Source organism: Fundulus heteroclitus, chromosome 1, assembly GCF_011125445.2.
Source record: "Fundulus heteroclitus isolate FHET01 chromosome 1, MU-UCD_Fhet_4.1, whole genome shotgun sequence".
Classification (NCBI taxonomy): Eukaryota; Metazoa; Chordata; class Actinopteri; order Cyprinodontiformes; family Fundulidae; genus Fundulus; species Fundulus heteroclitus.
This window is the reverse complement of record NC_046361.1, coordinates 31,078,521-31,106,131: the sequence shown is the minus strand read 5'-3', so window position 1 is coordinate 31,106,131 and position 27,611 is coordinate 31,078,521. Positions and strand designations below refer to the sequence as shown.

Genomic DNA, 27,611 nt, shown 5'->3' with positions numbered 1-27,611 from the left:
TAATATCGCCCTCTAGAGATTGGGAGGTATATCGATATTAAATTGTTTTTTTTTTTTTAAAAAAACATCGATATTAATCTTTGTATCGATTTTTTTGCACAGTCCTACAGGCTATACAGCAGACATGTGGTCAGATGAGAACAAACTATTTGGTTTAGCTGGAAAAACGCATTACAGGGTAGAACTAACACTACGCCATCACATTTACACAGCAACATATGTAATGATTGCATGAATTCATGGCTTAGTGTGACCCAGACAAACATGAATCCAAATGAAAACCTGTGGCGTGATCCCAGCCAATCAGAGCTTGAGCTATTTATTTATTTATTTTTATAGAAGGCTTGAATTTTCAACCTCTAGGTGTGCAGGAGGCTGGTAGAGGCATGGAGGTTTGTGCTTCAAATGTGGAAAAGATCAGGATGTATGAATACTTGTGCAAAAACACTGTAGTTGTCATTAGGGCAAAAATAGCAGTTTCCTTTGGACAAAGAAGGTGGAATAAGTGAGTGTAGGCGTGTTGACCCAAACAGCCTAATCTGTTCTTCAGGCAATCATATTTTGTCTTTATCTGTGCTTGTAAAAGGTCAGTAAACTCGTGACCGATCCATCTTTTTTTTTTCTTTTTTTTTTAAAAAGACATTTTGCATTGATTTCATGAAAAAGTGAACCGGTCCAACCTTTTCCGTTGTGCTATGCAGTCAGTTCTGCCTGAAAGAAAGGCATGGCTCAGCTCCTCATGTCCAAGAGACGTCTGTGCTTGGATAATGTAATAATAATAATAATAATTAAAAAAAATAAAAGCCCTGGCAAAAATTGTTATAAAACAATAAAAAAAATTACAAAAGATGCAGCAAGCAGAAAAAGTTGTGATTTATGAAAAGTTCTACTCGGACACTAATTGCCCAGTTTTGTTTTATTTATTTTTTTATGGCACACGAGTGAATATCTTTCAGTGTTTTCGTTCACAGCTGCGTTGCTCTTGGCCCCATTTTCTTTGAGTTATAAAAAGATATTCAAGACCTGTAAACGTTGCTGCTCTTTCACTATTATTTGTGAGCTTCTTAAAAAGCAGCTGGTGTGATCTTGTATGTTATTTTATTTCATGTAAATATGTTTAAGTGAATGCAGTCTTTGCCTTTTTTTTTATTTATTTTTCCTCCGTCCGTCTTTAGGACTGGAATTGCTACAGGATACTTTGAAGATGCTGTACTCACAGTGCATATATGTTTACGTTTTCTTACGCTTTTGGAAGATTCTTGAAGTTTCTAGTGAAAACACCAGATGTTTTCTTTTTTTACTCGGGACGCTTTTTGTGCCAAATCACGAAGATCTCCGTCTTTCTCGTTGCCCGTCTCGTCTCAGACGGTGGTAACAGACAGCAGGGGGTTGTAGACCTTCTTCCCATCTGCAGACCTGCTTCCGTGTGCCAGCAGCTCCTGTATGGTGATCCAGTTGTCCAGGATTCTCCGGCTGCGCTTCTTCATGCTCCTGCGGTGGCAGAGCTCCAGGATGGATGCTGGCTCCTGCTGCTGCTGTGTCGCCCCCTGGTCGCCGCCTCCGCCGCTACCCTGCTCCCTCTCGCGCTCTCTCAGGCAGTCGAGGCGGCTCTGCATCATGAACTCCCGGCGCCGCCGCTGCTCTCGGGCCTTCAGCAGCTGCTGCTTCCGCTCCTCCTTGCTCCAGTAGCGGCCCATCTTCATCTCGCTCACGGCGTCGTCGTCCGTCGTCATCCCGCTGCGCTCCTCTCGGATCTTCATGGCGCGCGCCTTCAGCAGGCGATCCCTCACGGGCCGCTTGGCCACGTAGCGCGAGCCGTCGCTGCGGATCTTCACCTTCCACTCCATCCGGGGGGAAGCGGGCAGCAGCGGAGGGGACAAGGCGGAGGCGACGCCGCCGCCCGGAACCTGGGGAACATCCTTACATGTGCTGCCCAAACTCATTGGACTCGCATCGTCTCCTATATCTATGGTTCCCTCTTTTGGGGGGGTTTTAGGTCCACCCAGGTGCTCGGATGCGGAGGGGGTCCTCAGTTGCATGCAGCTCAGGTAGCGCTGCGGCGGCAGCGGGTCGGCCTGGCGGCGGGATAGATATGGACTGTTTTCTGCGCTGCGGCCTCCAGCTCTCTCAGCTGTCCCACTGCTTCTGGGGTTGCGTCTCACTCCCCCGTCTGACCCCCTCCTGCTTCCCACGTTGCGGGACAGAGACCTAACCTTTGCCCCCGGGCTGGACGACTTCACCTCAGGCCCTCTTCCGTGAGTCTGAGGAGCGTAAGGTTGGTTTAGGTTTGCCTGGATCCCGTCCCACCTCTCCTTTTGCCGGGTGGAGGGAGGAAGAGGAGACTCTCCGCCCTCCAGACTCTGAGTTGAGAGCGACGGGTAGTGTTCGCTGACCAGAGGCGTGCTCCTGCAGCTTTCTCCTCCGGTGTTGTAGGCACTCGTGCTGTCTTTGTCAGAGCGCTCCCTCTCCGGAAGCTCGTTGATGTCCGACAAAGCCTGGTGACAGGACTCCTCGCTCACCAGAGGACAGTTCGTCTCCAAGCGCCCAGCTCCCAGTCCAGCCCCGATGCCGGATCCGTTTTTGTCCTCATGAGGCCAAACCTTCATGCAGCGCTCCCTCAGCTGCTGCATCTTCTGTGCTCTCAAGATGTTGCGACACTTAAACTCCAGATGGCGCAGTTCCTCTTCTATGAGGGCCATCTCGTGCTGCGTCAGACTCTCATTCCTATTCTCGTCCAGGGCGACGTCGACTTCGTCTTGTGCCACCCCCGGTGCATTGCTGCTCTTCTCATAGAAGCACTTGATCTCCAGGAGCTCTTTGTACCGCTCGCACTCCTCTTCGGTCAGGCCAGGCATCATCATCCTCATCGGATCGGCCATGTAGGCCCTCTCCAACCGTTCCACCAACTCCAGGCCGCTTCCTCCTCCTCCATTAAAGCAGTCCAGTCCTAAGAGGGAGTCTGTGCTGAACTGGAGTTCTTGGGAGTGCAGCAAGGGTGGGGTGTCCCCTCTGCCTGACAAGAACTTGCGCATGCTGCCAGGTGTGTTGGTCGTGTTGGTGTTGGAGGCACTGGTGTGGTCGTCCCCCAAGAGGTCGTGTTCTGACGACTCCTCATAGCGCGTGCTTTCGTCTGTGCGGCCGACCCCGCTGTCCAGCTCCTGGCTGTTGCTCAGGACTGTCTGCAGCAAATCTGGAGAATCCCTGCTTAACGAGTGAGAGTGATCGTGACCGGAGAGCACACCTGCCACGGCGGCGCTGATTTGTCCGGCACCTTGAACGGAGGGGCTCCTCAGTCTGGCACTGCTGCTCAGATGAACAGCGTTGTCCAGAGGCTCCAGTTCCAGCTCGTCCGCATCCAGCTGGTTTTCGTTCTGGCACAGGTCGATGAATTTAGATGCGTTGGAGAGGAGAGGTTTAATGCCGAGAAAAGGGGAAATATAAAGGGTGATAGAAGATTAGTAACTTCTAAATCATTGAAAGATAAACGCATTTTCTAATACTTTTATGTTAACTGTCTCTAGGAACATTTGAAGGGTCACATCTATCTAACCTTCTAAGAAAAAGAGCCTTGGCAATCATATACGGATGCCCATAGAAGACCATAGTAGATGGTTGAAGAGAAGACTTAAAAAGGTGCAAACCTTTGATTAGTCCTAATAATAAAACAGATGTTACTAAAAACATTTGAAAATGCAGGAATTGTTGTACAACATAGATCAATCTGCACCTTAAACTAGAGGGAGGGGGGGGGGGGGCAATGGAACAACCCGACAATACGTTGTTTTAACGTTTTCAAGACTACTAGCACCCAAACACTGTTGGCATGGTGTCAGTGTCATATAAAACTTTCTGTGACTCTGGTTCTCAGGGTGGTAATGTTTATGTGACAGGAGAAGGAGATACTTTTTAAAACTTAAAGTTGTCCTTCTCACATATAATAATCAAGTTCCATAATACACCAGAGCTCTGATTACCTCGTATGTTTCTAACAGAACACTTTATTCTCAGACTTAAGGTCTATTTGTGGTTCCTAGAGTCTCTAAAAGTAGAATGGGAGGCAGATCCTTTAGTAACTGGCTCCCCTCCTGCGGAACCAACTCCCAGTTTTTGTACGTGAGCCAGACACCCTGTCTACTTTTAAGACACGGCTTAAAATTTTCTTTTTTGACAAAACTATCTCTGTAGTTCTGCTGCTGTAGGCTTAGGATGCTGGAGGATATAATCCCCCATTTCCCTAACTCTACTACATTCTCCTACTGCTCTCCAATTTTACATTATTAATATTTCAATTTAATTTTTATTTTTTTATTTTTGTCTTCATAGTAACTATATCTGTCCTAGAGTTCTGTTTGGTTGTCTGGGAGAGGGGCTCCGGCCGAGTTACCATTGCCAACAGCTTAATCTTCTCTTTTTATAGATAACATACTTTGCTCTGTCTTTCGGTGTTAAACCCAGTCTCTCTCCTAAATGTAGCTATTGGCTGAGCCTTTACTGCAACTAACTGCTCTGTTTCATTCTATGGACTTAAAAACTGGCTCAGAGCTTAGCTGTATTTCTCTCTCTAATGAAACAACCAAAGGAGCTAGTACTGCCATTAATGTTTTATTTTTCTTTAACATATAAAGTACACCTGGATCAGCGCTTCTGTGTTAGTGGTGTTTTTTTTCATTGTCCTTTCTTCTCAAACTATCAGTCGCTTATGGCTCACACTGTGGTCTCTTCCTGTTAAAGCAGAGTTTTAATAACTTAATCATTTGAATAACAAACTGAACTTGACTGCCTTTTTTTGGTAGCTAGGATCAATTGGAATGGATGTACTTTGTCTGTCTGTATGATTGGCCCGAATTTACTTTTTTTTTTTTGTCCTGACACAACATGTGAACTTGTGCAGCAGGAGAACAACTTTTTGACAAGTTATGTCCGCACTCGATTAACTGGAACTGCACTGAAAAAAGTTAAGAGCTGAATTAGCAACGAGTCGTATAAAAACAGGGAGAATAGACTAACGTTGGTGAAAAACACCTTTTGGTCATTTAGATGTCATGAGTTTTTGCGACAGTGAGGTAAGCTTGACGGCCGAAGCGTCGGTTGTTCTTGTGGGGGTATGACTGCATCCGCATCTTTCTTTGAGTCATGTTTATTTTAATTATCTTTGTTAGATGCTGGACATTAATTCTCCTTTTAAGGACCCTGTCCTTTGGCCTTTAGTATGTCTCCACTGACCGAATATTAAGACACCCCAGATTCGAATGGCATTTGGTTTTATTAAAATATTCAAATGTTTTGGTAAATCCCTGCTCTTAAATGTCTCGCACTGGTATCAAGGAACAGAAAATAAATAAACGAATAAACTGATTGGGACATTATTCATGTAACTACTGTCTCCTTATCTTTCAAATGAGAGTAGGGGTCCACTCTGACACCAGATGGCGCCAATGGTCTGAGAAAAGATCAACACATTCATTACTTAGATGTTGGTTTCTGTTTCCATTGTGATTTGAACGATGAAACACCTAATTCTGGTACAGATTTAAATAAAGCGATTTATGCTTTATTGAAGAGACTTTTTTTATTATTTAGTTTTAGAAGAGAGCAAACAAAACATGTTTTCATTTAAAAGCAATGCAGTCTCTATTTTTGTTAATGTTGCAGTTTTATTCAAAAGCAGATGTAATGAAATGAAAATGCTTAATCTTCCTTCCTCCAGATTCTGTCTAATTGGTTTGATTTAAATGTGAAATGCATGTAGACTGCCAGACGTGTTGTATCGATCCTCTCCTGACTTGATTCATGTGCTTTAAAAAAAAAAGCCCTTTACTTCATCATCTTCCTCACCAACAGATCAAGCTTTAATCTCTTCTTCTGTGTTTCCCTCTGATGATTACACGTCCTGCCTTCTCGCTTTCTCTGGTTTGAATCTCAATGTAGGACAATGCCCCTGCCAGTATAAATCTTGTAAGCCCTTCGCAGGTTTTCACTTGTCTTGGTATATTTAACCACAAGGACGCGGTGGAAGTGGGCAGGGGTTATTTGTGCTCGTATAGGGGAGTCATTGACCTACCGTTTTTTAATGAGTGACTTTTAAATCTGCTCTGTAGCTCAGAGAGAATACAAATGTTTCTGCGCTACCATAAAACCTGCATGTCTCTGTAATTATATTCAACAAAAGGCTTGCAAGTAACACGGTGGATGTCTTTTCCTCTTAGTCCTGTTAAAAGTGACCTTGTGAGTTTCCTCACTGGCCCGCTGGTTAAAAGCACTATTCGTCCTTTGTTCTCGGTAATGTTATATTTGCAATAGGTTTAACCTGCAGGATGAGGCAAAGAATCACGTTTCATTTTCCCTTTACAAGTAGGACGATTAGTCTTTTGAAATGCAATTTAGCATCTTGCTACGTACACTGTGAGGTCGACTTGAGAAAAATGTTCTTTCAGGTCAACATCCAGAATTGAGTCTATTAGCGCTCTTTCCCAAAAGACTGCACATTCAATTTCCTCACCTCTATCTCGGGCCGTGCGAGAAGCAGGGAGACATTAGTGCTGTCCTCTCTGGTGAGAATAGCTACCGCCGCCTCTCTGTTCTGGATGTCCACTCCATTTATCTGAGAGGAAACGGGGAAGATGAACTTATGCCAGATAACATAAGGCCCCCTTAAACCAAAGGCAGATTCAGTTCAGCTGGACATGCATTAATATTTAACAGGAATTCATAAAGTGTCCTCCGAAGAACAGGGCCAGTAATCACGCCCTTTATACCTTTTCACATGTTCTCACATTACAACAGTAAACTAAATATATATATTTTGAGGTTCCATGTAATAGACCAGCACAAAGTAGTGCAAAATTTTCAGGTTAAATTTTTTTTTTTTTGTATTTATATTCAATCACATTTCTTCTGCTTCCCCTAAATAAAAAGCAACCAGTCATAGAAGTCCGCTAATTACAAAATAGAGTCCACCTGTGTGGAAGTTATTCACCTCATCTACACCAAATATCTCGTGAAGAGCTTTTTGATCCAAAAATGGAAAATATGGCACATCTGCAGCCCTTCAAACAATACATTTTAAAACCCAAGGTAATGTCACACAGCAAATAAAACCAAAACAGCAAAACCTAATTTATTAAGCTAAAAAGCATGAATTTCCACCTAAACCACCAGGCTTTGCAAGGAGGGTGTCAATCAGAGAAGCAGCCAAGAGCCCCAATGTCACTCTGGAGGAGCTGCACAGATCTACAGCTCAGGTGAGAGAATATCTAAACAGTATATATTTAGTTCTCTGAAATAAATCTGGCCTTAATGGAAGAGTGGCAACAATAAAAACTGTCCTGTTTGCCACAAAACATGCAGGGAAAGTGGGTGCTCTAATCTGTAAAATGAACTTGATGGCAATACATGCGGTGTGGTACAAAACCAAGCCTGAAGCATGGAGTTGAAGCACAGTGAAGCATGGAGTTGGCAGCATCATGCTGTGGGAGTGCTGGCTTTCAGCAGGGGCAGACAAGCTGGTTTAAACCGATGGAGCTAAATGCAGGTTCATTCTGGAAAAATAGACCTGAGACTGCATTGAAGGCTCACCCTCCAGCAGGACAACACAGCTGCATGTAAAGCCAGAGCTACATTGATACTGCTTAGATCAAAATACATTAATATTTGTAATATAATTGCGATTTAAAAGACTTTCAGCTCTAATTTCACCAAAACGTGGTCTTTCAAAGTATAGACTGCAAGCGGTGATAGATTTCATATTTTTGTAGACTAATTTGAGATCGTCTATAATATAAAATTTCATCAAAATACATTAAGGTTTTTAGTTATAACATGAAGAAATGTGGAAAGGTTCAATGGGTATGAATGCTTATGCAGGGCACTCTAATTTGCTTTCTGAGCGACGCTCTAAAGCTTAGCTTGAACCAGCTTAAACACAAAGTCCCCAGGATACCTGTAGTATTCTGTCTCCCTTACGGATGCGTCCGTCCATCGCAGCAATGCTGTTTGGGTTCACCTTAAAAAATGGACAAGGTGTTTAGAATAATAAAGCAATGGAAAAAAATATTTATTCGGAAAGCTGATAGATAGTTGATCTGGCTTCACCTCTCCCACGTAGATCCCGAGGTCCTCCTCATCGTCAGTTCGGTAACAAACCGTCAGACCCAGCTTATCCTGCTGTCGAGACTTGTACAGCTCCACCTCCTAGACCAGGTAGAGGCGGGTTCAAAGGTGTCAGACCCCCAAAAACAGAAGCCCATTTTTTCTGCTGTGTTTCAAAGTGTCTAAAAGGCCCTCACCTCATATTCTAGCTCATCGTTCCTGTCCACTTCATGCTGACTGATGTCAAAGTAGTCAGTGGGGTCGTAGTACACGGGCTCAGAGAAGCTGAGGATGAGAGCATTCAGGAAAGCATGATTTAATTGGGAGCTGCTTCCGGCTTCAGACGCATAAACCAGCAAGCCGTGGACTAACACAACAGATGAGCTCCAGTTGGATTCCTGGACATTTTTCAGAGACCTATTAAGCTATTCCCACTCACAGTTCGTTGAACAGATACGGCTCTGGCAGAGGGGGCAGTGGAGGGGAGGGAGGAGGCGAGGGTGGGGGTGGAGCTCCGCAGGGATGCTCTCTGCTCCTGCCCAGAGTCAACATATGCTGGAAGCTGATGTCTGTCTGGGTGCAGCTGTCCACGCAGTCGGCCATGCCCATGGTCACTGGCACCTGCCCTCCAGGAGCTCCAGCTGGGCCCGCCCGTCTCCGAGCGCCCCGCTTCAGGATGCTGGACAGCCTGGGATCTCTTATGTCCAGGGTGGGATCTCCAGACAGGCGAGAGAGCTCCTTCGCGTTCACCTGCAACAGAAAATCCCAGTGCAGTGGTGAATGGAGAAAATCTGTTTGAAAAAAAAAAATGTCACTTATGTTTGCACCACACCCTAGACAATAGCACACCGTCTATTTCCCATGCATTGTTTACATTGTTACATTGTTTTACATTTCAATTGTTTACATAAATCGCTGCTGCATCTTTACCATGAAAATTAGTGCGATTTACTGTGATTTTTCAAGCTGTATGGAAACGAAATTTTGTTCTGTACGCACTTTGTGCATACAAAATGACAAATAAAGCTGTCTATGTCTATGTCTACAAGAACAAAAAATGAAGAAATGATGTCAACACTGCGAAAAGGGAACTCAAAGTAAGTAAGATGTTCTTGAAATTTGTATATTTTTCCTTGATTTGAGCAGCTAAATAAAACTATTCGCCAATGAAGTAAGATTTTTGCACTTAAAATAAAAACAATTCATCTCCATCTTATTTCAAGTGCAGGATATCTAATTATCTTATTTTAGGGGTAAAAATACTAATTCCATTGGCAAATAGTCTTATTTAGCAGCTCAAATGAAGGACACATGTAGTCATTTCAAGAAAATTTTACTTACTTTGAATACCCTTTTTGCAGTAAAGTCTAACAAGTTTCTGATCAAAACACCTAAACAAAGGCAGTTCTTACACAAATGGTGCCTGGGTAGAGCCCCCTGCAATTTATTTTTTTCTCCAAATGACGAGTTCCTTTATTAAGAGGATAGATAGAAAGAAAATTGATCCAAACCAACTTATGAAAAATTTACTGCCCAACTTTTAACATAAAAAAATCAACTGTGAAATGTCACTTTTTTAAAATTGTTTAGTTTAATTTAATTGGCCACACTCAGACCTGATTGCTGCCTGGCTTATAGAACGAAATACATACTTCATTTGAACTTATCTGACATGAAATATGCTAAAAGAGCTCAAAACGTTGACCCAAAGTAATTCTGGAGCAGATGAGAAACAAAGCCACTGGCATCCTATCAGTCTTGAAAGGGTTACAAAGCTATTTTTATGGGTTTGGGTCTCCAGTGAACCACAGTGAAAAAACAATTTAAATTTTAAATCACGTTTTGCTATCTAGTGCCTTTTGCCCCACACTGATGCTGCCCTGGGCAACTGTCCAAATGGCCCTGTTCAAAAGCTACCTCTGCACCTAAAATAAAACAAACTGTACTTTTGTTAGTACACAGAAAGTGAGTCTACTATCCTTTAGTGTCAGTACTCTAAAGGAAACTGTGAAAAATATCCCCATGAAGGCTTTTAACAGGTAACACTAAGCACCAGATTAGAAAGTAGATGAAAGAGACCTTCAATCGACCATCGGCGTCAAAAGAGCACAGCATGTTGCCTACATGACCCCTCTGTGAAGAGAAACAGAGAAAAAGGCCATAACAATGTAGCATTAGTGAATAGTTACACCTGTAGGAGAATGAAAAGATGTTGCTCAATACATATGGCACAAATGGGAAAGCTCCACATTTCCACAATAACAGAAATATGGAAATGAGTTCCCACCCATTCTGCATTCTCAGATATATTTCTAAGCATCCTCTGCGTCTGCTTATCCTTGCTGGGTTGCGGGGCGAGAGGTGGGATACACCCTGGACCGGTAATCACCCTTTTATTGTTCCCCCCCCAATAATGAAAAGGAATTTCTGTCTTTGCAGCCCTAAACCCAAACAAGACTTTAATTATTATTATTATGTTTCCATGTCTGGTTATATCAGTTTTGGTATTTAAAATGCAGAAGATCCTTTTCATAATCATTGAAAAAGTTCAATGTTTATTTTGATTGGTCTCTTGAAGCTTTTCCATCTGAAAGGCTAACATTAACTCCATTTTTATCACTGGTTTGGGTTCTTGACACCTTTTAAAGTTTTCTGTAAGATGCGATATCTGGCAAAGATTGTTTTTGAGTCGCCGGCACCGTTTAAAATGGCAACAATCTCACACAGCCGTATCACATTAAGCACACAGGAATAGAACACCGTTACTCAGCATTCTGAAAGAGGTTTGCCGCGTTTAAGTCTTTGGATATTTAATTTGGAGCATTCCTCTCTGTTGAAGTGAGAGCGAGCACCATGATAAGATCTAAAGAGCTGTCTGAGGGTTTCAGAAAAAAGACTGTAGCAGATTATACGACTGGTAAAGGGATTAAAGATCTGACAAAATATTTTTGAAATATTGCACTGTGTGGGAAACATTCCCTAAGTGAAGTTTAAAACAACTCTCCACATACCCATGTCTGGCTGTCTAAGCAGGTTTACCACAAGAGTAGACCACAAGATGCTTCACTTTGTTTGTTTGTTGCTGTTTTTATTTGTTTTGCTTTTTTTTTTAATTGCTTTAACATTTTCAAAACTGGCAGTTTTATAGTTAAACAATGTTTTCACATTTCCCATTTCTTTTAGCTCTGTTGCTTTGTTTCGGCATTGCAAGGTGATTTATTTGTTTTTAAATTACATCGTATTGAATGTGTGTGAATCAATTTTAAATGCATTGTTTTGAGACCACACCACGCATTAATGGACCACAAACTTGAGTGTAAAAAGAAGGTGCATTAAATATGAACTTATAGTGAATCGAAATATAGAGAAGGTACGAGAACCGCGCATGCAATCTGAGTCTGAGGGGAGTCAAAGTAAGCCTTGTCGAAACCCATACAAGAGTCTGCAAAGAAACACGATATGAGTCGAAACATCAACAAGTCATATCAAAACCGAAAGACAAGCTAAGGTTAGCCCCGCAGCTTTGTACGGAGATCCTCAGTAGAGCGAGATGTGCTTACTGGAGACTTTTTAGAGCCCTATCAGCCAAAATATATTGTTTTTTTTTTTTTTTTTAGAATCATGGAGCAACGTTAAATGTGTTTTAAATGGAATATTTGTTGCAACATTAAGCAAAGAGCAGAAACTATGCGGAAGACAAAATACTGGTAACAGTAAAGAGGGAAAAAAAAAAGAAGCTTCGTTAATGGGATGATAGTGACTTAGTAAAGGACCCAAGTCTGAGAAAATATAGCATACATTTTATGTGTTTATCTTTTTTATTTATTTTTTTTACAAAAGAATACTTTTTACTTCTTTACTTTTACATGAAACATGTTAGTTTTTTTTTTACAATAACAACACGTATAAATGACAAGTAGATTTGTAAAAGCATAAAAAATATTAAAGTAATCCCATTGATTTTTGTTTTTCAATTGAACAGCTGAATTTTGTACAACAACCATGTGTTTAGACATATTTTTTAGTTAAAATGTTTACTTTGTGAATCACAGAATACGGAAATGAAAAAATGGGAGCATTTGGAATTCGGGAAACAATAAAATGAAATGTAGAAAATAAATATTTCATAGGACCCCAGGTTTATGCAGCTCATTGAAGGTAGACAATGTTCTTTTTCATACTCTCTAGTTTTGAATTGTAACTTTCTATGGGTGTCTACCTCAGTTTGTCTTGTTCCATTTTAACTTCAGTTTTAGTTGTCCTGTGTGTCTACAAAGGCATTTTAATTGATCAAGTTAAAACATTTTTGCACAGAATCAAAGTGCTCTTTTTAATTAACTGTAAATTAACACAAGTTAGAATCACAAACAGCTATTTAATTTAAAATTGCGTTTATTAAAAGCAATCAGAGGTTTTTCATTTGACCTTATTTAGAAATCCGATATTTAACCTTTGAACGTGACGCATGATGAGCCCTGCTTTCGATTTGTTTTGGTTGGTTTATGGTTATGACTTGTCACATTCCCATCATTCCCAGCTTTCCTTTGGGGTTTAACTCAGCGGCCCAGCACCATAAAATAATTCAACAGGGACCCGTTTGAAAATATTATCATCAGCAGCTCAGATCAGTCCTGCATTAAAATCAGCCTGGATGAGCCCGTGAAGTAGTTGCAGCCTCCAGACCGCTGATTTAAACTGACATATTTATCCACATTTCTACCGTGAACAGGTCCAGCTGTTTGGATTTTATAAGACGACACAGGCGACACGGTGATGCCAGTGAGCCGCTGATCCAGACCCTCTTTGAACAGGTTCATTCAGCTGCTGACCTTGGATGTCTGCGACTCCACGCCTCTCCCACCTCGCTTCGTTCTCCCTCTCCCTCTCTCATCTCATGTCCCCTTTCCAGTAATTGCGTGTCAAATCAATGTTCCCCTGTGCAGCCAAGCGCAAAAACTTTCTTGCCACATTCAGCTCCTGCTCCCTTGATATCTCTCCCCTTCTTTTATTATTTGGCTCCCTCTTAAGCCTCGACTCCTCTGGCCTCTACGTTGTCTCCCTTTCCCCCCTCTTGCTGCCTCTCTCTGCTTCTATCGCCACATCTCTCTCCTGTTTCGCTGGACTCTGGATCCCTTTTTTCATGCCGTCTCAGCAGTTCTGTCTGCTCCGTCCCCTCCCAGGAGGAACCGCCGCCTCACCCTCCTCCCTTCCCATCTATTTCAACCGCTCCGTCTCCTCGTGTGTGTTTGTCCTTCCTCGCGCTAATGTCTCCCCATAAATCTTGCTGTCTGTCTTAATGAGCTTCTTTGCAGCAAATAAGATGCCCGCAGCCTACATGTCAGGTCGGCGAGGAAAGGAATTAACACTGTGTTATCTGTGTGTTCTGCATTGTGCAAATATTTTTTGCCTTTAACTCACGATTTTACACCGAGCCACCAGGAAGCATCCACGTCCCCTTGATTTCTCCACCATACAGACCTATTTTTATACCGATTCGAGTATACGTAGTTCTCTTTAAAAGACAAAAACAAAAAGACCGCACCAAAGGGTCAGCAGGATGTTTGTGGGAATTTTGTAAATTGTAAGTATTCACACCCTTTGCTGTTATGGTCAAAACCGAGCTCAGGTGCATCTGACATCTACTGACAACCCTTGAGATGCTTCTGCTTAAATAAGGTGTCGCTGAGTTCTTTTAAATCAAGATTAAAAACATATTTGTTTAAAATTGCCTTTGACTGTTCTAGTTCTGTTCTGTTCTACTGTTTTTAATGTTCTTTTTTTGTTTCTACATTCTATCCCTACTTGCTTTTACTTTGCATTGTCTCTGTACTGAATTGTGCTATACAAATAAATTTGCCTTGCCTTGCCTTGCCTTGCCTTGCCTTGCCTTGCCTTGCCTTGCCTTGCTGCTGGGCGTCCAAGGGCCGGTCATAACAAGTTATCTAATTATTTAATTCAGCAGAGACACATCTAAAAGCTGTTGGACACCAGCCCTGGAGGACGGGAGTTAAGACACCCGTTAAGATCCAGCCATAGCTGATGGACAAAAGGCACATCTGAGATCATCTTCAAGGCAAAACTAAACTGGCGTTTTAGCCTTAGCTTTAAACCTCACTGTAAAAGCATGGTGGCGACAGCATCACGATGTGGGGATGTCTTTCTGCACGCAGGAACAAGGTGACAAAAGGATGAGATGGCAGTGGTCAAATATTTTCAAGAAAACCTGCTCATAATGAGTTGGAGTTTAGATTTGAGTGTCAATCCATCTTCCAACATCACAATGACCCAAAGCACTCAGCCAAGATAGGAAAAAGCGTGGCCGAGCCTGGACACAAATCCAACTGAACATCCCTGGAAAGGTTTAAAAGTGCTACTGCCCACCAGTGTTGTAGTACTCGAGTCCGAGACTCGAACTCGAGTCCGAGTCATTAGCTAAATTTAGAGACTCGTGACTTGACTTGGACCTGAGCACTGATGACTCGAACTTGGACTCGGACTCCTACATTCCGATCATTCTGACTTGGAAATTGAGAAAAAGACTCAACTTTTTTTTATATCACTAGGCCATAATTTTAATATGTCATTAGAATATTATTTGGTGTATGATTTTAATATCTAAATTATTAGTGCAATGTGGTGGAGTGTGGATTTTCTTTTAGTTTAAAAACATGTAGGCTATGCTTACTTTAGTGCGGAACTTGGACATGACTTGATCAATAAGGACTCAACTTGGATCAATAGTGACTCGACTCGGACTCGACTCTGATTTTTTTTACGGACTAGGACTTGACTCGGACTTGAACACTGGAGACTCGAACCTGGACTCCAACTCGAGGCATAGTGACTTGACTACAACACTGCTGCCCACATAACAGAGGATCCACTTAGAGGTGAGCGGAGACATCTACCCAAAAGGCAGGTGTGCTTTGGTTGTGCAGAAACACCCCAGAAGACCAGCCAATGAAGGTGTTTCAACAAAATATCAAGCTGTGGGAAGGAATAGTGGATCTACAAGCTTTTGGGAGTTAAAAAAAAATGCACATCTCAATGAAAACGTCCAAAAATCTCTCTTAGAATAATCCTGGGTGTATTGCAACTGAACATGTAAAAAAAAGTGAAAGGGTGTGAATACTTTGTGGTGCCCCAGTGTGCGTTTTTTTTTTGTCCTCTGTGCTGCACGCTTTTAAAGACTACCAGCAGAAAAGCTATTAGTAGACAGCTCTGTGGTCATGAGTGACAGGTATGAATACTGATGGAAGGAAAAGAAGGGGCTTCTCATTTATTATCGATGAGAGGTGCTGAGATTGCTTTGAAGACGACTTCACGGAGGGTAATGGTTGTTCTGCATTACAAGGATGTTTTTGGTCCCAGCTAGACCACGTCCATGTGTTGCTCAATATTATCTGAGTTAGTAGGTCATCACATATATCTTCTATTTATAAGCTACACGTGTTTTTGTTTTTTGTTTTTTTCCAGATAATGAACACGCAGGTCTCCACACCCATTGCTTTAATGTGCGTAAAAGTGGAATTGTAATTCATAAAAAAAGCACCCCAGGATTCCCCGGGTGGGAGGCGGCGGGATCAGCAGCGGCTGTGGAGCTCTGGGTGGGGATGATGTGGATAGAGATGAAAGAAATGCGAGGAGATCAAAGTGTGAAGGCAGAAAAATGCAATGCAGGAGATGCTTGGAAACGAACAGAGAGGGTAGAAGCAGGGAGAAACAAAGACGACAAGGACGTAAATGGGGAACACGCTCAGCTTAGCTTTGCATGCAAACAGACTCCCAATAGGAGCTCCTGGGAAATTATCAAATGGCTGCTGCGTAATTATTGTTCTCCAATTGTCCTTTAAAGAGCTAGGCGATCACAGGATCTCGGAAGCTGAGATGAAAACGGGGTGTACATGTAAAAAGCAGCGGCGCAGTATGATTTACAAAAAAAAAAAAAAAAAGACACACCAGCAGTCACATGCTAATGCCTTCCTCCAAGGCACCGCAGAGTTTTGCTTCATGTGCATTTCAAACGGCTTTCCTAGGAGGGCAGAAATCCTCGCCAGGAACGCACTGAATTCCACTTGTTTGGTAATTGATTTTTCTCATCTCCCCCGCTTTGAAGGCTGCGGCAGTCACCTCCTGAGAAAATCAATTAATCTGGAGACTGAGCTGACCGTCTGCAGCAGCAGCTGTTTGAGATCAAGCAGCGAAGAGGTGGCTCTATCAAATACTGATAGCAGTGAGGAGGCATTGCTGATAACGGTTTTCAAAGCCTTCACAAAATGACCTCCATGCACCTAACAAGCCACACTGGGAGTACATTAGTTTACATGATTCATTTATAAAATCATACAGGACAAAGGATTGCATATAAAAATGTCTTGGATGTGGAGCTTAAATAGAAAGTTGCAAAAAACACTCTTTAGAACCTCTGGATGATTGTGTTTTTCAGTCACTAAGATGTTATTAAAGGAACAGCAAACGTGACAACCGCTCCATCAGCAGCCTTTCGCTCCCATCTTCATGTCAAGTCTACAAGTAACAGATGCATCGGTGCACAGACACTAACAAACACATGTATTTATTTCGGGGGGAAATATAAGAGCTGACACTCAAAAAGGTTTTTTTTTTTTTTTAGTAGTCTGCCGGTTGCTCTGACAAACCAGCATTTTCTTTTTTTTTTTGTGCGTGTTGCTGTTACTCAAACATCAACACTTGACAGTTGATGTTTAAAAGCTTCAGATACATTTATTAAACTATTTGCGGCTCTATCATTTTACAGGACATTAAATAACTAAATATGATCTTTCATAGCACGATAACCAAAATGTTGCCTTGTCTTGTTTATTGACGGGCTAATGTTGGCATCTCAGCACAGCCAGTTTCTACAGGAAGTTAGAAAAGTGTTAGTATAGTTTAAAATGTACTTTTAACACTAGGCTTAAAACTTTCCTTTTAGACAAAGCTCAGGTTACTCTGAGCTATTTCTGTGGTTTTGCTGCTATAGGCTTAGGCTGCTGGAGGACATCAGGGTATATTTTTCTAACTCTGCTGAGTTCTCCTACTGTTCTCCAATTGGCATAGTTTGATGTTATTTCAACTTTTAACTTTTAGTTCTCTCTGTCATTTTTCTCTTCATAGAAGGTACACATGGTCTGGCGTTCTGTTAGCTGTGACATCATCCAGGGGAGACAGATCACCTGTTATTACCATATAACATAGAAAAGATTCCTAGATCAATGTGTGCTTCTGTGCTTTCTGTGTCTCTGCTCTGTCTTCTCTAACCCCCAGTTGGTCGAGGCAGATGACCGTTCATACTGAGCCTGGTTTTGCTGGAGGTTTTCCTTCCCTGTTAAAGGGGAGTTTTCCTCTCCACTGTTGCTTCATGATGCTGAGTATGAGGGATTGCTGCAAAGCCATGGACAATGCAGACGACTGTCCCTGTGGCTCTACACTCTTTCAGAAGGAGTGAATGCTGCTTGTCAAGACTTGATGCAACCTGCTGGGTTCCCTTACATAGGAAACATTTTGACCAATCTGTGTGATTTTAATTAATTTGTCTGTAAAGTGCCTTGAGATCACATGTGCGATGAATTGGTGCTATATAAATGAAATTGGATTGAATTTGAAACGGTCTGTTTAGGGTGGCTTATGCTTGTCCAGGATGCTCAGACCGTAACTGGAGTGGTAAGTTTTTATTCTTTTCCTCACGAGAGAAATTTTTTTTCTTTTTAATTATCTATCCATTCATTGTCTTCAGCATATCTAAGATCGGGTCATTGGGTCAACAGGTCCTGGAGCGAAGGCCAGACATCCCTCTCCCCAGTAACATCCTCCAGCTCATTCTGGGGAATCCCAATGTGTTTCCAGGCCAGACGGTATGTATAGTCCCTTCAGGTAGTTTTGGGTCTTTCCCGGGGTCTCCTCCCAGTGGGGCGTGTTCAGAAACCCCCCCTGTTGTGCCATATTAAAGCCATGATGAAATAAGTGTAGTCAGATTGAATTCTGACCATGTACCAAGGGTAGATAGCAGAAGGAATTTCACCACCCTGCTGCAAAGACGGTCTCTCTCTCAGCAGGTTGCCTGCAGTAAACCAAGCCAAAACCAACCTTTAGTCAGAGCAAAATTGCTCTGACAAAACGTCAGAGCAATTTTTACCAGACACTCACTTCTCTCAGACCACTTCTTGCTGGAGCCCTCGAGGAGAGGGGGCTGCCACCCAGTCTTCAACTTCTTCCTGCCTGAGACAAAGGGAGAGGAGAGGCTGGCTGAACCATGAGGCCTCACGGCCCAAAAGCCCACAAGCTGCACAGAAAGTTCTGTGAAACTCATCTGCCTGCTTCTATGGGGTGACAAGAGCAAAAGAGAGGAATTCTCCTCCTCTGCAGAGCAGAGGACCTGACTGAATCCGGAGAATCATCACACAGATCGGAGAAAAGTTGCACTCTGACTTCTGCGCAAACCAGCCGCGAAGTACAGCATGCCGAAGCTTTGTTTATTTTTGTTAGCTGTTGCAAGAAAGCGGACTCGAGACTACGCGGATTGGTCGCCTTCCGTCACCACACGAGCTTGGAGATCAGAGACGCTGCAGGGCCTCGAGGCTACGCTACCCCCACCCACATGTTCGCTGCTGCATGCTGAAGAAGCCCTAGTTTATCCGTCCACCTCTTGTTCCTTCCTACCATCACTTATCACTCGTGAACAAGACACCAAGATAGTTAAACTCCTCCCCTTGAGGCAGAGAGTGACTCCTGACCCAGACGGGGTAGTCCACCTTTTGATGTTGGTATTAATGTTTCATTTCATTTTTTGATTCAAATTATGAGGGAGAAATTGGAACATCTTGGGGAGAGTTTCTCTGATCTGCTACGGGAAGTTGGGCACATGGACTCTGAATGAGTCAATGACTTCCATTGCAGGTTGGGCTCCCAGGAGCTTTCGCCTGAAGTTCACCGGTGGCTACTCCAGACCTTTGGCAAGGAGCCGCTGTCTGGTTGTTGAGACTAAGATTCAGTGTTGCTCTCATCCTGGCAGTAGAACAGATCTTTATTGTCAGAGCCGCTGAGAGGGCCACTCTCCTCTGGGCGGAAACCCCGAGGCAGACTCAGAACTTGTTGACCCAACTCACCCCTCACCTGGGACACCTTTCGGATCCTTTATAATGAGTAGGTGAGAATCACTGGGGAGAGGGATGTCTGGGTTTCCCTCCCTGACCTGATACCCTTCTGGCCCAGCTTTTGGATAAGCAAAAGAATATTTATAAATTGAAAGATGTATATTTTTTTGCCTCGCTCAACCTGCGTGCATATATGTGGAGTAGGTTGTGCAATGATGAGTACTCATAGTTGGAAAATTTCTAAATTGTAAGGCAGAAAACTTTAGCATATCTGAGTTTACCATTTAACAAGGCCGCCATGTAAGCTGTCAAGGTTGCAGAAACAAACCGTCTTTTCCACTGCTGATGGTTTATATCACATTAAACTAATCACACATGTTGCACTTTACATCCTCTGTCTGTGAACATGTTCTTTTACCATTGACTTGCTTTGCTAACGCTAGTCAGCGTGGTCATTGTCCACAACAGCCAGCATATCCAAATAGCTTTTTGATTTGCAACTGGAATGTATTTGATGCACTTTTGAAATCTTGTTCAGATCCAAATGTCAACTTATGGAAATCAAGCACACCATCAGATCTCTCAGTGTTGTTGGAAAAGTGAGGCAATCACTCGTATGTTTGTTTTGTGATGAGTTCGTTCAGCATTGCAATCTTAACACATAATAGTTGTTGCTAGCGCGGTTAATATCCTTTAATATTGGCAATTGATAGAAACCGTGGAAACAACATTGTCTGTGCCATTGAGGAATGTGCTGCTTTGGGTTGGGAATGGCTGTTAAAATCTTTTGCAATATGGCCAATATACATATGAATGTGTCACGCAATTCTGAAAAAAGATGCCAGGCTCCATTTTGCAGAAGCAAAAAAAAAAAAAAAAGGGCAAAATCAAACCGTTGTGTATCATTTGTTCATATTTCAGTGGCGTCTGTAACGTGTCATGACTCGTTTCCTCCGCCTTCAGTCGTCCTACGCCGCCGTCTGTCTGCGGGTCATCCCTACAAACCCGTTCTGATGTGTTTACCTCGTCTGAACGTCGGGTGTTGTTCCCGCGTGCCGTGCTGAACGAAAGCGCACTTAGGTTTGTTTAATGATGCCGGTTGCCATGGAAACAGCCTCCCGCTTTACAGCAAGCTGGGAGAGAAGAAGGGAGCGGCTGCTGGGCTCTGATGGGGTGGGGTGGGGGTGGGGGGGGGTAACAGGTTTACTGTGTTCGTGTGGGTCGGCGTGGGTCAGGTTAATGCAACATAAAAACTAGCATGGTTTATGCTTCTATTACAGGTCTGCTGCTGCTGTGTCTAATTTATTAGCTTCTCCTCTTTCTTTACTCGGGGCTACACAGAGGCAGTATTGACGAGAAACAAGCCGATGGGCGTGTACCAAGAACCAGAGTGAAACGAATGTGCAGCGAAAGGCCCAATGTATAATGCATGAGTTTTATTCCTTTGGCAAGAGAAGCATTTAGATGTAGTCAAATTTCACAGCCCGAACTTACAGCAGAGTGCAGCCCCGGGCTGGTTAAATTTTATAATTGTTGTCTGAAAACAGACACACCTAATTTGAGTTTAAATTTTACACTTCGGCAAAGAAAAATAGCCCCAAACTCCAGTCCTGTAGTGTTGGAGAACGGAGCGTGAAGAAGCATGAAACTGAGATTTAATTATGTCTACCTCTTGCCTTTTATTTGGCATAATATTAGAATTAATCAGGCAGCTGCACAGCCAGATTTTCGGGGTTTTTTTGTGATCATTACATGCAAGAAATCAAACTAAATTAAAAAAACGCAGCGTGCTGTCTGCAATCCTCTCTCGCCTGATTAATTGTGTTTTGACTTGACGTCTTTTTTTTTTTTTTTAAGTTTAACGCGCCAGCTCAGGCTTCTGTGCGACGCCCAGCTTTTATTATAATCTGAATGCACGCTGACTCCCAGCCAGAGGCTCTGTCGTTGCTTCGTTATGCCATCTGCGTTGGTTCTGTTGTCTCACGCTTCTCTGCTCCCAAGCATACAAGCAGTGCTGCTCCAGCTCTAACCGACCGCTGTCTATACAAACTCATACCAAAGTATCTGTTTACCTTGCACAAACAATATCCCCTGCAGCGGCTCTGCACACTACATGACACCTCTCCACGCTTCATCACTCTCCCCGCCTGTCACTGTGGACCCCGCTCATCGCCGCAGCCCCTGCATGTGTCAGCCAAAGCTGCTGAAAAGGGTCCTGAACGCCAGGCGTCCACAACACTGTTGACCTCGTGTCAACAGATTAAGGAAATCAGTAGCACGAACCAATGTTTGGAGTTTGGCCTTTCATCTCCAAAGACTCGTTGCTTTTTCATGCATATTTTAGCTAACCCTAAACCCTAACCCTAACCCCGCCCCAACGCTGTATAGAGCTAAAACCTATCCATGGAAATACAAAATAAAATAAATAAATAAAATATATAGATATAAAAAATGTCTATATTAGACAATGCATAAAAATTCTTAAAAGAAGTAAAACAAATTTTAAACAAATACTAATGTTCACTAGTGGTAATAGCCAAAGAATAAGTACAATTTTAAAGATGGACAATAAAGAAGCCTTTCTTGTGTTGTAGTATCTCAGTTCTTTTTTTTTAATCGTTAAAGGTTCAGCACTATTTAGACTTTAAATAATTTAAAGCAGTCCAATAGGGACCATACGAATATCTTAGACTATTGTATCCTTACCTGGGCAGACACACTGCAAAAACAGAACTAAAAATAAGTAAAATGTTCTTAACATTTGTGTATTTTCCCTTGATTTGAGCATGTAAATAAGATGATCTGCTAATAGGAGAAGATTTCTGCACTTAAAATAGGAACAACTCATCTCCATCATCTTATTTCAAGTGCAGGATGTCTAATTATCTTATTTTAGGGGTCAAAATACTCATTCCATTGGCAGATAATCTTATTTACCTGCTCAAATCTAGGACAAAAACACTAATTTTAAGAACATTTCTACTTATTCTTACATCTGTTATTGCAGTGCAAAAGGGGGTTGAGCTCATGAGTGACAAGCGTCGGCCTTTGACTCCCTACGCCAAACTTTTTCGGTCAAACGACTGAATTAGGGGGATGTCAATGTGATTCTAAACCCACCCTAACCCTTGTATTAGTTAGATCAAATCAACTCTCTTATTTTAAAGGAAGTTAAGCATTTTTCTCAGGAAAAAACGATCGCTTCTTAAAGTAATGAAGGTTTTTCTGACATTTCAAGCTATTGTTTTCATTTTTAAACATATACATACAGTTTGTGCTGTTGGCACTATAACATTTATCATCCCATTTTCCTCTTCTAAACTATTTTCTCAGATTAAATATAAAGTATTTGGAACTGGGCCATCAAGATTATCTTCATCTGGACATTACTATTTAACTGAACCTTGGTGATTTTTATGTTGTGATCATCTTAACTCTTGCACAAAAGAGCATCAGTCTCTGGAATAACTTTTCATCGATAAACAGGGATGTCTTTCAGATATTAATTTATGTCCTTCTTGATTTGTGTAGATTAGTTCAGTTAGTATTCCACAAATATTTACTATAAAGTAAAAGATCTGCTCTTCTTTAAGGTTGTAGTTGTTGGCCTTATGGGAAAATCTGATTCGTGTTTTAGATGGAATCGGTTTGACTGATAAGCTACGAGTTGGGTCTGCCTTTGATCCTGGTGGGTTTGTGGATATTAAAGACATTTAAGGAGGCTGATTGTGGCCAGAGATGACTCTGTCAGGGATTGTTTGCCTGCATGAACTCAGTCATTATTTCTGACTCTTGTTAGATCAGGTCGCTGATGTAGAACGGCTCTGCCCTCCTCTGGGTCCCTGATCTGTCTGCGCGCACCATCTTTCTCTTCGGCCTCCCTTCACCTACAAGATTAGTGAGCCCTTTTTTTTTTGTATTCCCCCCTTGCTATGCGAAGCACTCATATTAATTATTTTGAAGGTCAAGCTGCAAGACAAAACGTGCCTTAAAAAATGAGGTTTGGCCTTATTCTCTCCCGACTTCATTTGCATATTTCCGCTCCCTTTTCAACTCATTAGCCTGCCTTGGCTTGGACTCGCGCTCTTCCTGTTTTCCTCTCTCTTGGCATTGCCTCTGGCACCAGATGCAGCCCCGGTCCATCATGCAGCTGAGGGCCGAGGGCTCCACAGATACTACAAGTGTTGCACTGGGCGACCAGCGTGTGCAGAAAATGCCTCGTGCTCCGTGAGATGGGGCCTTATTTCGGGTCAGCGGATGCGTCATCAGGTCGCAGCGCAGGAGCGTTTGTGTGGCGCAGCCAGATGAGCTTACTCACAAGCAGGCCCGAGGTCTCTGTTGGCAGGTGGTGGGGAGGCTGTAACCGTGGCAACGCCTCTCCTCACTTTATCCCACTTTAACAACCCATCCATCCTTCTGGCGCTGTAGCTCCATCTACTTTTGCTCCGCGCGCTCTCATCATTCTCTCATAATCACAGTGAAGCATCATTATTCTAATTATCAGTATCGTTGTCACCGAATGACTTCTTCATGCAGCAATTAGGGGCACGACTAATGGGACGGGGATCTTATGTCTGCATTTAAAACCAGACATGGAGATGCATGTCAAGCAAACATGGTTTTGCATCAGTTTCGTGATTTTCACTCCAACATCTGGCTTGATTTGTCTGAATTTTTTTTTTCTGACATTATAACAACATGATACATTGACCTTAGATTTTTAATCCCGATGGTTTTATTTATGAACATGCAAATATTTGTGGTTGTGATGTTGCTGCTGCATCTTTGAAAAAAAAGAGACATGGGGTTATTTAACCATGCAAAACCCCATGATGCTGTTATTTTTTCATTTTTTATTAATCCTTTATTTATGCGACATGCATTAATCAAACTGTGGGCATCAGCTTTCGGTCGTTCTGCTGTTTTTCTTCAAAAGAGCAAAACAACACATGAAACGTTGCTTTGCATTTTGATGCCTTGCATAAAATTCACATCCCCTGTATTTTAAACATCTTGTCATATTACAAGCAGAACAAGAAGCTTTTAGTGGGATTTTATGTGTTGGACCAACCCAAAGTGGTCAACGGTGGAGCTTGCACTGCCTCCTTTACTCTAAAATCCCCCAAAATATAAAACAGCACAACAAGTTGCCTTCAAACAGCATGGAGACCAGGAAGGACACGACACAGGTCAGGGTGGGAAGCAGCTAATAGACCCCTGGTAACTTTGGAGGAGCTGCAGAGATACGCAGCTCAGGTGGGATATTGTTAGTTGTGCTCTCCACAAATCTACCCTTTATAGAATAGCCGCAAGAAGAAAGCCATGAGACGTTCTGTTTTTGCAGTTTGCCAAAAGCCGGCAGGGGACAAGGGAAACATGTGGAAGAAGGCGCTCTGGTCAGATGAGACTAAGACCTGCGTGCAAAACATTTCGAGTGGAGGAAAACATCACCCTGAGCACACCATGCCCGCCATGAAACATGGTGGTGCTAGCATCACACCGTGGACATGCTTCTCTTCTTCGTTGACAGGAAAGCGGGTCAGAGTTTATGGAAAATGTGAGGATCTGAGGTCACGGCAATCCTGGAAGAAAACCTGTTAGGGGCGGCAAAACAACTTCCCACTGGGATTCACCGTCCAGTGGGACCGCAACTCTAAACACACAGAAAGAGCTACACTGGAGGGATTTATGTTCACAGCGTATTTAAAAGTTAGATTGGCCCATTTAAAGTCCAGGCCTAGAATCCTTGCCGAGACTCTGACTGAGCTTCTGCTACTTTTAAAGACAAGGGGGCAAACTTTTCCGTCCCCAGATGTCCAAAACTGGTTGAGACGTAGCCCGCGTGTTTAATAAAGAATTGATTCACGGAGAGAGAACAGAAATGGACACCACACTTTTCAGATTTCGCAATGAAGAATTTTGGGAAAACAAGAGTAATTTCCCTCTCTCAGCCCCTTGATCTGTTGCATACAAATCTCAACGAATGCATCAAAGAGCGTGGCTGCAGCTCGTTACTTGCCGTAACTGAATCAGGAAGTTACAAAAATGTGAAAATCTGAGGGGATGTGAATACTTTTGCAAGGCCCTGCATTCAGCAGCCGGCGGTGTTACCTCAGAGGAGGAGCGCGCTCACCTGGAACATCACCCTGTATTGCTCCTCGGGCTTTTGAACCACACACATGTTGCACCCCATGGCGACTGCAGGCAGGGGATGATGGACTCTGCTGGTCCACCAACCGAGGGTCGGTTCTTAAGGCAGTATTCTTTGTCCGTGGCAGTGGGAGAGCCCCACCCTCATTCGCCGGGGGTTGTGGTGTGTGACACCAGTCCTTCCTCAGAGTGACACGCAGCTCATCCACGGCAGAGAAGGGCACGGTTTAATTGGCTGCGTCAACGACCCTCTGTCTTTCTGTTGCGCTCACGGTTCAAACGTTAGAAATCCACAGTTCATCTCACCTGCAGATGTTTTCAACTGGAGATTCCCAATTCACCAAAGTTTGCGCGCTTATTTGGTCGACGTCCCTTTGCACTCTAATTGTCCCGCGGGTTTGTGCTTCGTTAATCAATCAGGCAGCGATTTCAGACATCCCGGTGCTTCATCCAGAAAGGCGCGATGGTGCAGGGCTCTTGCCGTAACCAGCCGCTCTGGGTCACAGAGGTCTTGATCCGCAGCATCGAGCAGTTTTCTCCCAGAAGACGCCCGCTGTGCCTGAACTCCCCCACTCTGGAAGTGCTACACATTCAAACAATGAGAGCATCTAACAGCTTCCCTCGGTTGCCTTTTACCCCTCAGTCCCACATTGTCCTGCTTGTGCTTCTCGGATTTTGCCGAGCGTGGCCGGCTGGGATAACGTGTCTCTGCTCAAAGCCCTGCCAGCACTCTCTCCTGCGCTGGTCACCTACTTGAGGATCAGTGCATGGTTAGAGGTGTTTCTTCATGCAACCGCACTGAAACTCCTCAAGGGCTTGTCGGCTTGAGAACGCTCTGTGTCAGGTTGTGCCCGTGACACCATTAGCTAGAAGCTGTGAGCGCTTGCTGTGCCTTTAAGATAAGGTAAATACAAACTTGATCTCTCAGGATGGGTGAGAACACACCATCATACGAGCCACAGGCTTTTCCGCGTCCAAACACACGGCGTTATGTTGCCTAAAAGCAATACAAAACAATTAAATTAACTGTAAGTAGACATTTTTGGTAGTGAACCTCAGCAAGAATCTGAGCCTATCCTTCCATTAGTCCTCACATGTGCCGTACTCAGCGCTCAAAAACGTCTTCTGGGTGAGAGTAGTGATGGATTATGTTTGGATTAGGGACCTCTTGGGCACTAATCAGACAAGACTCCTGGATGTTGAGAGAAAATCAATACAAAACAGATCATGGATCAGTTTGATTTACTGCCGTATCGAAGAATCCGCAAACACAATCCTCGGCGTTAAAGACTCCTCTCCTGTCTCCTCCCTGGCCCTGTGAGTCTCATCGTGTTGGTTAAACCTTCGTCCTTCTCTTTAATCCTCGGGCGAGGGGCCGCAGCTGGACTAGTCTTGTCTGAAAGGTCCATCGGCGAGGTCGCGCGAGCTAATCCTCGTTCAAGGCTCCCCGGCACCTGTTTCCTTTTTTTTTTTGCGTAAAGCCCGTAATCCCCCAAAACTCCGGCTCCTCTCGCCAGCTACACACTTAAGAGGAAACCCGTCTCTGGCCAATTAGAAGCAGGATAACTCGGCCAAAACAACCCTGGTAGTCGAACTCTGGAGAGCGGGCTGCGGCTCAGCAGGCAGGTGTGCTCCACCTGTCACCGTCTGTCTGCGTGTGTCAGCCCTACATGACTGTCAGGGTGAAAAAATGTGACACGACAAATAATGCCTTCATGCATTTAAGGGGAGTGGATGTCTTCACGAGGAACAAAAATGCATGTGGAAAAGTTAGTCCATCATCAGGTAAAGCAACCCAACGCGTCCAGCTGTTCCTCCCTTCCTCTTCTTGTCAGGCTGATTAGAGCGTCCTCGTTAAAGTGTCGCTGTACGGCGGAGGAGAGAAGCAGGAATCACCGAGAACGTCCCAGGTGGTTGGAGTGGTGAGCAGTGCCCGTCTCAGGTCAGGGATAAATGTCCATCAGCAGACCCACAAGATCAGAGGAAGCTCTAAGGGCTGATTGGAGGAGACTTCTTGCCTTCTCCCTCAGGGGACGCCGGTAAACATGTTCCCCCCTCTGCAGCAGGAAGGGGGGGGGGGGAAACACAAAAGGCACTTGTTTCCTAGGTGGATGCAGATCTGCACGCAGCCCTGCCACAACTAAACCTGGATCCTCAAGGCTGCGCAGCGAACAGCTCCTCTCGTTCTCCGTCTCCTTCCCCCTCCACACCCTCCGTTTCCCCTGATTCAGGGCTGGGCTGCTGCAATCTCTTCCAGTCCCC

General features: G+C 43.5%; 1 protein-coding gene across 3 annotated transcripts; it reads right to left on the bottom strand.

Annotated features, from left to right (window-relative positions):
• Positions 1-95: 95 nt before the first annotated feature.
• On the bottom strand, positions 96-27,611 carry LOC105935168 (PDZ domain-containing protein 4). Of its 3 annotated transcripts, none has more exons than XM_012875450.3 (8): positions 25,333-27,611; positions 10,168-10,221; positions 8,528-8,838; positions 8,286-8,373; positions 8,092-8,190; positions 7,940-8,002; positions 6,500-6,601; positions 96-3,371 (listed from the first exon to the last, which is right to left on the bottom strand). In XM_012875450.3, the coding sequence occupies exons 1-8, from the start codon at positions 25,390-25,392 to the stop codon at positions 1,362-1,364; spliced, it is 2,787 nt and encodes a 928-aa protein (XP_012730904.2). In that variant the 5' UTR covers positions 25,393-27,611; the 3' UTR covers positions 96-1,361. The 3 variants fall into 3 exon arrangements, with proteins under 3 accessions (XP_012730904.2, XP_035996664.1, XP_012730905.2); XM_036140771.1 differs by lacking the exon at positions 25,333-27,611 and adding an exon at positions 12,918-13,708; XM_012875451.3 differs by lacking the exon at positions 10,168-10,221.